Raw genomic sequence first — 12,337 nt, forward strand, 5'->3', positions numbered from 1 at the left:
TTAGGCCATGGCAACTACTAAATTACTTTCTATCACTGTATATTTGCCTGTTTTGGACATACCATAATGGAATAATATGGTGGTGCCTGGGTAGTTCAGTTGGTTAAGCATCTTCCTTCAGGTCAGGTCATGATCTCAGGGTTCTGGGATCCAGCCCCACATCCAGCTCTCCACTCAGCGGGAAGTCTACTTCTCCCTCTCCCTCTGTGCGTGCACACTCTTTCTCTCTCAAATAAATAAATAAAATATTTTTTAAAAATGAAATAATACATGATGTTTTCTGATTGGAATTTTTTTACCTAGCATAATATTTTCAGGATTTATTCATATTATGGCATTTATCAGTACTTAATTTCTTCTGTTATTTGTATAATACTCCATTTTATGGCTATACCAGATTTTAAAATTCATCCATTCATCTGTCACATGAGACATTTATGGGCTTGTATTTGTTTTTATTTTTCACCTTATGGCTGTTACAAATCATGCTTCCATGAATATTCATGTACAAGCTTTTGTGTGAATGTGAGTTTTTCACTTATCTTGGTTGTATAACTGGGAGTAGAATTGCTGGGTCTTGTGATAACTCTAATTTTAGCATTGGAGAAACTGTTAGACTGTTTTTTAAACTGGCCATATAATTTTCTGTTCTCACCAGCAGTGTGTGAGGACCCAAGTTTTTCCAAATACCAACATTTATTATTTATTTATTTATTTACTATTACCTGTCCTTCTGATACAGTAATCCTAGTGGGTGTAAAGTAGTATCTCATTTGATTGATTTGTATTTCTTCATTGACTAATGACACTGATTATATTTTAAAAAGAAAAAAAAATGATGCAGCTCCTTTTCCCACTCTTTTATGTGTGCCATGTAACAGTGCTAAAATGATGTTTCTAGTTGGACTGTTAAACAAATGAAAAATGACTGAGATTACACATCTGTTGGTAAAGCTTTAAGTAATCCTCTATTATTATTGCCCACATCCTTAATTTTAGTTTGTATGAGCTAAGCAAGAAAAACCTAATGTGATTATATGATGAAATTCCAGAAAGGTACTCAAGGAAATAATTGAAAGATTATTGCTGGGGTGCCTGGGTGGCTCAGTCATTAAGCACCTGCCTTTGGCTCAAGTCATGATCCCAGGGCCCTGGAAGGGAGCCCACATAGGGCTTCTTGCTCAGTGGGGAATCTCCTTCTCCCTCCCCTTGCTCATCTATGTGCTCTATCTCTCTCTTCCTCTCTCTCCTTCCCTCCCTCTCAAAGAAAATCTTAAAAAAAAAAAAAATTGCCATAGCACTATTTTCTTTCACTGTCCTTATCACAATTGGAATTAAATTTTTTATATGTTGTTTTTTTAATAAATGAACAGATACTCTTTACATAATAGAGACCTGGCTATTTATTTTTAAACACTTAAACTTCTGTTACATGAATGCTAGGTCGAGTTCAGACAGTAAAACTGGATCAACAATTAGAATTGTCTTACTATGAAACATGATGCTGCCTCATTCTGTGGAATAGTTGAAGTCATCAGGGATATTTTATGAAGAGTTTTCCAAATTGGGTAAAGAGAAGGGACTATATGAACCAATACTTAATTTTAAGATGTATGTGAAATAACCATGATTTAACCACAATTCCTTTGACCTCAGTATATCATGGATCCTTCTTTATATTCCTAGTCTAATAGCCATCTTATTGTCACTATTATCGAGCAGCATAGTTACTCGCATACCTCTTGCCTTCATTTAAAATTCCAGTATCTTACTTGTATACTGTATTTAGTCATTTTAGTAATGCTTTTGCTATCATCCTTGATTCTTTCATCCTCTTGACATTCTGAATTCCTTTTTTTTTTCCATTCCTGCCTGAGAGTAGCCAGTTAAATATGTTTTTTGAGAATTTTTGTTGCTGTCAAGCATTTTCTCTATACCCATCTTTAAGGTGAATGTTGAGTTTTATATCCTTATTAATGGTATTAAAAATGACTTATGCCGAAATTTAAGAACACTTTTGACTGTAGTTGAGATTTTGAAAGATCTGAGTATTACATGATATTTTTATGCTTTACCTTGGTTTGCACTTAACATTTTTATAAATAATTATTAATATAATTATTTGTTTGGTATCACTGGACTCATGGACATGAACTCCCAGGTGGATAGGAACTGTCCTGTTTACTACTATATGTCTGTTACCTTTCACCGGGTTTGGTTCACAGCAGGTACTCAGTATTTCACAGTTCTTTCCATCTTTCATTGTGGCTATACATCTGAAGCTAGTATATTTTGGAAGAGTCTTTTTTCTAGCTCCTTATTGTTATGAAGGGAATTGGTCCTTTTCACTTTATATATTCATCATATTTCATTGGCAAAACTATAGAATTACTTAAAGGCAGCCCAGGATACTTTTGTGTAAATATCTTGTTATTTAGGCATTTTCTCTGCATTATTTTTTCTTTGGAAACTTTTCACTTGCTTTTATGCAAGTGATTACTTTTGAAGAAAATATAAATTAGCTTACCTGTGTCCCTTTTGAAGTTACTTTAAAATTGATGTTTGTACTTTTTGGCATATTTTCTAATGACTTTAATGTAACTTGAAAGCTTTCAGATTTTCTTTTCGTTTTCTTTACACTTTGTTATCTAGTGACTTTTCATCTTTTATACAAGTGCCAAAGGACTTATTGGAACCTATCTTCTCGTAGTCTTTTATACACATGCATCATCTTCTACTCTCTTTGAAGTTGTACATCTTTTTTCCTATCTCATACATTTTATTTTGTGTTACAGATCTCCTTTTTTGGAAAATAAATGCAATGAAAAGTCAAAATACCTTTTAGCAACTTTGACTAAAACCATATTGTCTTTTCAGGATGCACCTGTTGTTATAGATCATCACTTCGAAAAAAGGCTTAAACACGTGGTTAAACTGTTTTCCACCTAACTTAACAGTATTAAGTCAATAGCCTGTTCCAAGTGGCATTCTTAATTTGAGAGATAATCAAATATCCTAAGAGTTTACTTCCATTACATTTGTTTGTAAACTAATTTTACCCATGCAAAATAGAGGCCTGTTTAACAAAGTCAGAACCCAAGTCCTCTGAGACTTTGAGAAACTAGAGTATGTTTTGTGTGTGTATGTCTGTGTGTATGTGTAATTTTTGGTTCTAGTTTAGTGAAAACATAGAAGTGTTTGGACTCAGCCCTACTGAAATGACTAAAGCCCTATGGAAATGACCTCAACCCTGCCAGCAATGAAATGCCTGTGACCACAGGGAAGATGGCATGGTCCACTCCGCCACAGCGAGGGCCCCCCCCACCCCCACCCTCCAGCAGCGCAGGCTCATTCCACCAAGTCCGCCGTGGGGCTGAAGGCTTTCAGCTGCACCCAGTGCAAAGCACGTACATCATCGGACCAATTTCTGAATAGATTTTATAAATATATACAAATCAGTTACAGGTACTTGAAATGTCTTTGGCTGGAATAACCCAACATTGTGAGATAATATATTCACAGAGTGTCCAGGCCCAGGCTGGGTTCAGCAGGCAATGATTATGGTTCTCTTAGTCTCTCTACTGTGCATTGTTTCTTAACTTACTTGTTATCTTTATACTTTTTAAATTAAATTATTGCAGTTCTAGGAAGAAAGTTATACATGGAGGCTTTAAATATCAGAGTTATAGAGTCTGTTGTTAGACTCAAGGTGACCTCTGAGGTACTAAACAGATTATGTAACCTCTGTTTGTTATAGATCCTTGAAAGAAACCCTGGCAAAAATTTTTGTGGTGAACTTGACTATATTTAACTCACTTTGGCTCACTTAGAAGGGATTTACTATGGGTATTCTTAGTTTAGATAATCCTATTCAGAGCCTAAAGGCTCCTGCTGTGCCTTTGCTTCTTGGGAATCTATCACTTTATTTACTTCCTGGAGTGTGGAATAAGGAAAACAGAATAGGCAGAGCTTCAGGATTTTATTTATTCTGAATATACCATTATTTGTGAGAAGAGTTTTATAGGAATGTTTATTAATATGTAAAAGGTATAATTTGTTTTTTACTTTTAGACTTGTGGTTATTTTAATTTAGAGTGTTAAGAAAAGTTGGTCATGATTTTATTCTTAAGCGTATTTTCCTAACCCTGTTAGTATAAATTAAATTAGATAAAAAAAAAACTCTACAGCCAGTTGACAAGAAAGGAAAACACTCTCTTTTGGTGATCACCATTCCATCTGTTATATGCCAGTAGCCAATAGAAACAGATGGTGCTTTATTCACACCTTGTTTATATGTATAATATTTTATTTTAAATATTTTATGAGCTTTAATATATGAGTGTGTTCAATATTTTTTTATAATTGGGAAACATATACTTGTTTGTTTGTTTTTTTTTTTTTAGGAATTTTATGTTATATAACATTGAAAAATTAAAAATAAGTTATACTGTAGGATTTTTGTGTAACTGCCGCACAGCTGTTGGCATTTATTCCTCGGCATAAATCTGAATTTTAGCTTCACAGGTTTTCAAGGTTTGACCTAATTGTCCTAATTAACATTGAATTTGGAATTCTGTTCATGAGCATTTTGTCTTTTTTTGTATAGAAATTATACAGGGAGGCATTCTGTGTTTCTGCTAACCACATATAGTTTATTTATTAACTGTCATAAAAAAGATCCATTTTAAATTTAGAGAAAACAATACACAGTGAATATGTGAAACCCATCTTAGTGATATCAAAGATGTTGAGGCACTGTTTTTTAGTTTTAAATTTAGTTCATTTGTCAAATGAATCATTCTAACCTTGGGAAAATCATCATTCATCTAACATTAAAATAACTCCAGCACTAAAGAATTAATTAAAAATTTTTACAGGTTTTCTAGTCCAAATGAGTGAAGTTATTGAAACATTTAATTATTTGTTTCAGTTGAATAAACTATTGAAATGATGCTTAGTAGCTAAAAATATTTATTCCTTTTTAAGTTATATATATTGTCTGTAATACCATGCTACTCTCTTTATGGATATTTTATGACTTTCTGTTTTCAAGAAAATCTACCATAGGCAGATAAAGAGCCAGGTGATCTATGCAACTCAGAATGTCCTTATTCCTTAGGCAAATAAAATTCTTACAAAATAACAACACAGAAAAACAATAGAAATACATCAAGTTTTGGAGTGAGTTTCAAACTTTTATTTACTCTTAATACCTTGATAATTACAAAAGAAAGCACAACTTGCAATTGAACCCTCAGTCATTTGGAACTTTGAGGTAATACATCTGTGTTAAGTTCTAAAGCATATACTTGATAAATACAATTCTTCCTTTTTCCACATGCTATTTTTACCTGGCTCCTTGCTTGCTTGCTTGCTTGCTTGCTTTTTCTTTCTTTTATTTATTTTTTTGCTTCTAAAATAGTGTCAGCCTCAATGTATATCATGAATTGACCACCCACTTATGAATAATTCTATATATCTAAGATGAGGCAGGCTTTTCGATAATTGAAATTTGTTGAATTAGCCAAACATGTTTTTGTTATTCCTTTTTGCATCATTTCTCTTTCCTTTAATTCCTCTTAACATTTTCTGATTCTTTCAGGGACATCGTGTTTAAGATATCTTGTCTCTTGTGATTGTAGGCAGTCATGAATTCTTTTTTTTTTTTTTTTTAAGATTTTATTTATTTATTTGACAGATAGAGATCACAAGTAGGTAGAGAGGCAGGCAGAGAGAGAGGAGGAAGCAGGCTTCCTGCTGAGCAGAGAGCCCGATGTGGGGCTCGATCCCAGAACCCTGAGATCATAACCTGAGCCGAAGGCAGAGTCTTAACCCACTGAGCCACCCAGGTACCCCGGTGGTCATGAATTCTTATACTTAAAGCTGCTGCCATTTTATTAAAGGTAGGGAAAAAGAAAGAAAGAGCCCAGAACTGTCAGTATTTTCCTGGTTGGAAGACTTGGTATTTATGGAAAGTTGTGTTTGGAGTAAAACCTGTTTTCTCTTTTCTTTTTCTTTTCTCTTCTCTTCTTCCTTCCGTCCTTCTCCCTCCCTCGCTCCTTTGCTCCCTCCCTCCTTCCCTCCCTTTTTTCTCTTTCTTCCTTTCCTTTCCTTTAATATTACTGGTGTGATACATGCCAAAGAAGAAGCTTGCTGTAATTTACGTTGGTAATGGATCATACCAGGACTATAGTACAATAGTCATTGTACTATTACATTATAGTCATTGTACTATATAGAGTACCAAATTGGGTGGAATATAGTGTCAGTTTAAGGTTTTGAGGACTCCTCTTCATGGGTGAAGTCTCTGCTTGTTTCAAAATAGATGAATTCTTCCTTTAGACATCACAGTGTTATAGTTCATTTAAGTATTCAAATCAGAATAAGAGATTTGCCTTCTCATAATAATTTTACTAATTTCTGCTTGGATTATACTATTATTGATTTGGCAGGCAAGAAAAGTCACTGAAATCAGAGTCGAGATACCTGGGTTTGCAGTTTACTTCTGTCAGTTACCAGCTGTATGATAATCAGGTCACTTCCTTGGGCTGCTTTTTCAGAGCTCTGAGATGCTATAATTTCATATTGCTTGTAACACTTCTGTTTTTCTGGCTGGAAGTTGTTTAGTTCTAAAATTACCACAGGAATACATCAGTGATTACATTTGATAATAAGTGTACTTAATTTAAAGTTACTATTTTATATATTATAAATATATTCACTTTAAAAAATAGCACTTTAGGGACACCTGGGTGGCTCAGTTGGTTAAGCGGCTGCCTTCGACTCAGGTATGATCCCAGCATCCTGGGATCGAGTCCCACATCAGGATCCTTGCTCGGCAGGGAGCCTGCTTCTCCCTCTGCCTCTTCCTGCTGCTCTGTCTGCCTCTCTCTCTCTCTCTTTGACAAATAAATAAATGAAATCTTTTTAAAAATAGCACTTGAATAAGACATATAGATAGAAGAAATTTATAGAGAAATATGACTACATCATTGTGTGATAGTATCACTTATTGGCATTATGCTCTATGATACTAATAACAGTATGGATACTAGCCATACCATCATCATACCAGAGGTTTAAAGGTTTAAAGTATTAATAAGAAATGCTCAGTGGGGAGCCTGCTCCCCTCCTACCCTCTGCCTACTTGTGATCATCTCTCTCTGTTAGGTAAATAAATAAAATCTTTATAAAAAATTTAAAGAAATGGTAAATTATTGGGGGCACCTGAGTGGCTCAGTCAGTTAAGCTCAGGGTTGTGATTTCAGCTCAGGTCATGATCTCAGGGTTGTGAGACTGAGCCCCATGTCAAGCTACTTGCTGGGCATAGAGCTTTCTTAAGATTAAGATTTTCTCTCTGGGCACCTGGGTGGCTCAGAGGGTTAAGCCTCTGCCTTGGGCTCAGGTCATGATCTCAGGGCGCTGGGTTTCAAGCCCCACATCAGGCTCTCTGCTAGGCAGGGAGCCTGCTTCCCCCTTTCTCTCTGCCTTCTTTCTGCCTACTTGTGATCTTTCTCTCTCTGTCAAATAAATAAATAAAATACTAAAAAAAAAAAAAAAGATTTTCTCTCTCTCTCTGCCCCTCCTTTCTCCTGTCTTTCTCTCTCTCCCTTCCCTCCCCCAAAATAAACAGTAAATTATTTCATTTCAAAAGAATTGAAAACATGAACTTAGAGGATTCACATGTATTTCAAAAATCAATTCAATGATTAGATGATTCAAAAATTAGTAATAGTTTGCTACTAGATAAAGTAGTTCAAAAATAAATATATATGTACTTCAAAAATTAATTCAATGATTCTATAATTTTAAAAAACTAGCAATAGTTGACTACTATGAAAAAAAAAAAAACCAACCCAACTACAAGTAGTAGTTTATTACTAAAGTAGTAAACTGATTTGCTATTTCATTACCTAAAGATGGGGTGAATGAAGAGAAATAGGGAAATGTGTGAGGCTTCATGAGCATTCTTAGATGTTTGTAGAACTGAAAGGAGTCATTTCAATATTTTCCCTTTTTTTTTAATAAAGTTTTGTTTATTTAAGTAACCTCTCCATCCAGCATGGGGCTCGAACTAATGACTGTGAGATCAAGAGTCACAGCCTCTTCCAACTGAGCCAGCTGGGTGGCCCCAATATTTTCCCTTTGGTAGTGTTTATTTGGATCAGCTCATTGAAATGCCCATGTGCATAAATTATGCAAATTTAAAAATAGATTACTGAAGAAGGGAATAATAATTTATCCATTTTGTCAGCTGTTTTATCATTTGCATTATCTAGTATAATTATTTATGAGTTTTGATCTAACCACTTATTAAAACAAATTTATTGAGCTTTTATCTAATACATATTATTTTAAGATTAATTGGGTCTAGAAAGATGAGTATGACATGGTTCTTACCAGTTTTACAGTGAATTGTTTTGGAGGACAGAAGTTGAAGTATAAAAGACTATAAAGGACAGGAATGTTACTGAAGGGGAGGATGAATATGTAAAGAGCTAGCTTCAAGGTTTTAGGCAGAACTTGGGTAAGTGTTGTCAATATTAAGGGCTGTTCTACACTGATGTTCTTAGACTTTCATGTATGTTTAATTTACTTGCAGATCTTGTTAAAAGGCAGATTCTGATTCAGTATGGTGAAGTGAGCATGAGCTTCGACATTTCTGACAAGCTCCCAGGGCATGCCAGTGCTTAGGAGCTATGTTGGTATTCTGAGGAGCAAGGCTCAGTGCTGTTTTTTAGAAGTAAGAATAGACAAATATAGGGCCTGCATTTAAAGCCTTTTCCTGGTATAGTCTTACTTTTTCTAACTTTCCCATAATATAATTAAAATATACTGAGTAGCAGTACAAATGCAAATGAATATGTTGTTTATAAAATTACTTCTTTTGAAGGACTCATTTAGTTAACCGTTGGTTATCTTTGGCCAGGCTAAACAGTATGCAATTAGCCATGATATTAAATAACAAAGGAGTCAGTATTTTGAAGAATTGAGATGACAGTAATTTAAGAAAACTTCAGGGTTCTTAAACTGCATATCAGTTCTGTTTAGGATTATTTGGTACCTATTCTAATTTGGGAATGTTCCTTGATATTAGCAGTCAGAATTTGTGGGAAAAGAATTTGTGGATATGGGGACAATTTGTGGGAATGGTGCCTTCTTTCTCTTTCACTCTCTAAAGAACTATGGTCTGCACATGGGGCTTATAAATCTACAAGAGGCTGTGCAATGTGGGTAGAGATTTTGAACATATTGGATACAATACTATTATTGTAATACTTTTAACATTTAGATGTCATCATTCTAATGGTAAATGTGTTCTGAAATATAGGATATAAAATTTCAACTAATTAAGTTTAAAATAAGTATTTAGGGGCGCCTGGGTGGCTCAGTGGGTTAAAGCCTCTGCCTTCGGCCCAGGTCATGATCCCAGAGTCCTGGGATCAAGCCCCGATTCGAGTCTGGCTCTCTGCTCAGGGGGGAGCCTGCTTCCTCCTCTCTCTCTCTGCCTGCCTCTCTGCCTACTTGTGATAATGTCTGTCAAATAAATGAATAAAAATCTTTTAAAAAATTAAATAAAATTAGTCATTTATACCATGTTTTAGTTTTTTTTTCTTTTTCTTTTTTAAAATTTAAAAATTTTTTTTAAGTAAGCTCCATTCTTGGCATGGAACCTGAGTTTTAGTTAGTTTTATTTCATCTAGGATTTGGGGACATCTAAGATCTTTTACTCCCACTTTTTGATGGCAGTTAAAAATTGATTGGTTATGTTACACAAACATGTATGTACTCTACACACACACAAGAGTATTAGAAGTAGTATGAGCCCAGGTTTAACATTTCAGCTATAAAAGTCATGTAAGTTCTGAAGGTTTAAATGCTCTGGATGAATCATAGTTGTATGACGTGTGAGGTATTGAGAAGTCATTCCAGTTGATTTTGAAGAATTTATTTTTCTTATCAGATAGTTGTGTAATTTTAAGTGCTTATAAAGTGCATTTAATTTGTCATGTTTTTATCTCTTGTGACATAAATTGTAACAGTGCACTAGAGCAATACAGTATTAATTAGAAATACTAATTTTTCAAGTGCTTAACTTAAGCAGTAACATTTAACAGAGAATATTTATTTTTATTATTAAATTAAACATTAGATATTTTTGTGGATTTTTTTTTTTCTTAGAGAACCAGAGGACGAAAGCGAAGCTTCATTCCTGAAGAAGAAAAACATGAGGTTGGAATAAGTTAAGCATTTTTTACACAATCTAAACTTTGAGAAACTTTCTTGCTTAAATTATTTCTTTTTTCCCCATATCCTGATTTTTATGTTTTGTTTTGTTTTCCCTTGTATGGCAGGAAAGAATTCCTAGAGAGAGAAGACAGAGGCAGTCTGTGTTACAAAAGAAGCCTAAGGCTGAAGATTTACGAACTGAATGTGCAACTTGCAAGGGAACTGGAGACAATGAAAATCTTGTCAGGTAAATTGGATGCTGAGACTTTGTCTTTAGGGGATTAAAGTTCCATCTTCATATTTTCTCATCACAGATATAATGGGGGGAAATAAATCACAGTATAGGACCTTTCTTAAAATCTTATTTAGTGGAAATAGTAGTTCAGAAACATATTTCATGTGCATGGCTATTTTCTGGCTTTAGGTGTAATTAAGAATGATAATCTGGATTTTGAGCACAAGAAACAGTTTTCTCTTGATAAGAGCAGTTGGTAATGCTCTGTATAGAGGGCAAAAAAAATAATTTGATTTAAACACCTTGTATGAAGATTATTTCATAGAACAATGAAATTACTAAGTTACATATTATAAAAGTTGAAGTTTATTAGTGATAATGATAAGACAGATTCTTTTTCAATGACAAGAGCTTCATTAGCACTTCCTTACCACTTATCAAAACGAATGTGTTAAATGCTTCTCTCATGAAATAAAGAAAGGTGAAAAGATGGCCTAGATAGATTTTGCTTTTTTGTTTTGTTTTCTTCTTTGTTTCTTTGTTTTGCTTTGGTACCTTTTTTTTTTTTTTTTTAAATCAGACATAATGCTAATCAGGAATCTCAGCTGATGTTGCACAGTGGCTGTTCCTGAGGGTCCAGAGACTGCTAATTTTAGCCTTTGCCTCTTTTGCTGAGATGAAGAAATTACTCAAAGCCTTGGGTGAGATGAAGGAGTGGGTAAAGTGGGTGAGCAAAAAGAGATCTAATTTAAAAGTAGTATCATTCTTTCAAAGGACAGTGACACAAAGAGTCTTTTGTGTCTTAAGGAAACAATTTCTGATTTCTTTAAAAAATTGTCTTTTGATGAAGCCCTGTGAAATTAACTGAGGGCACGGAAATTAAATGTTTCAAAAGTGAATTTTTAAAACATATATTAGTACTGTTAAATGATGTTAAATATTTGCTTCCAAAATGATATCATTTATTTATCACTAAAAATCTAATTTCAATTTGTTTTAATTCCTTAAATAAAGGCATGCAGTTTTAAGTTTAAATTTTAGAATTTTTTTAATACTATCATTAAAGAAAATGAGGAGAAAATAATATTCCAGTAAAGAAATTAAAAGTGCTTCCTTAAAGTTAAGAAGGTCTATCATGTTTGGTCAGTATTCTCTGAAGTAGTACATTTAGAATGTCATGAGGGCTATCCTGGAAATGAAACTCATTTAAATTTAGGATAGAGTAGTTCCTGTATCCGAAGATACATGTGAATAATTCTGACCATACTATAATTTTCTTTATGTAAAAAAAAGAAATCCCAACCATAAGCATAACATGATAGAATGCGTAAAACAATAAAACTCAATAAAAGAAAAAAACTCATTAAAGCAGTCTTATATAATGAAAAAAATTCAATCTAAAGGAAATCCCCTTGGGGTTGAGGGTTGCATTGTGGGACATGATCAATTTGAAACTAGTTAAAAACTTAGAGAACTGGTTATTCTCTCTTTAGTTATTTGAAACTGTAAATATCAATCCTCTTATTTATTTTTTCAAGATAGGAAGCTGATTCATGACATTTTTGCTATAGGAGCTTTACATTTTTACCAGGTTTCTATTTATTTTATTTGCTTGGTCATATATTTGAAAGAACCTCAGACATAAGTTCAATTTTAATTTTAAAAACCACTTTATAACAAGAGCATCTCCAACACATCATATTTTAGTTGTCATTTAAAAAAAGTAGATACAATCTTTCTTAGATTCTTGGTGAGATTTTAAAAATAATATTGGCCTTTCCTATCATTTAATTAATTTCTGTCATAAAATTTCCATTCCTAATTGTATTATTATAACATGCCAGTGTCTGGGATTTTATGGATAGTCATCTG

At 33.6% G+C, this 12,337-nt stretch overlaps 1 protein-coding gene across 3 annotated transcripts in view; it reads left to right on the forward strand.

The window, feature by feature from the left end:
* The window catches only part of PHF14 (PHD finger protein 14), a 171,818-nt gene that overhangs the window by 88,916 nt on the left and 70,565 nt on the right, over nt 1-12,337 (forward strand). For all 3 annotated transcript variants that reach the window (XM_044246116.1, XM_044246114.1, XM_044246115.1), the window contains exons 15-16: nt 10,183-10,233; nt 10,356-10,477. In XM_044246116.1, the coding sequence (XP_044102051.1) occupies nt 10,183-10,233; nt 10,356-10,477 (173 nt within the window). The remainder of the gene's footprint in view (nt 1-10,182; nt 10,234-10,355; nt 10,478-12,337) is intronic.

Source organism: Neovison vison, chromosome 4 (genome assembly GCF_020171115.1).
Source record: "Neovison vison isolate M4711 chromosome 4, ASM_NN_V1, whole genome shotgun sequence".
NCBI classification, from domain to species: domain Eukaryota; kingdom Metazoa; phylum Chordata; class Mammalia; order Carnivora; family Mustelidae; genus Neogale; species Neogale vison.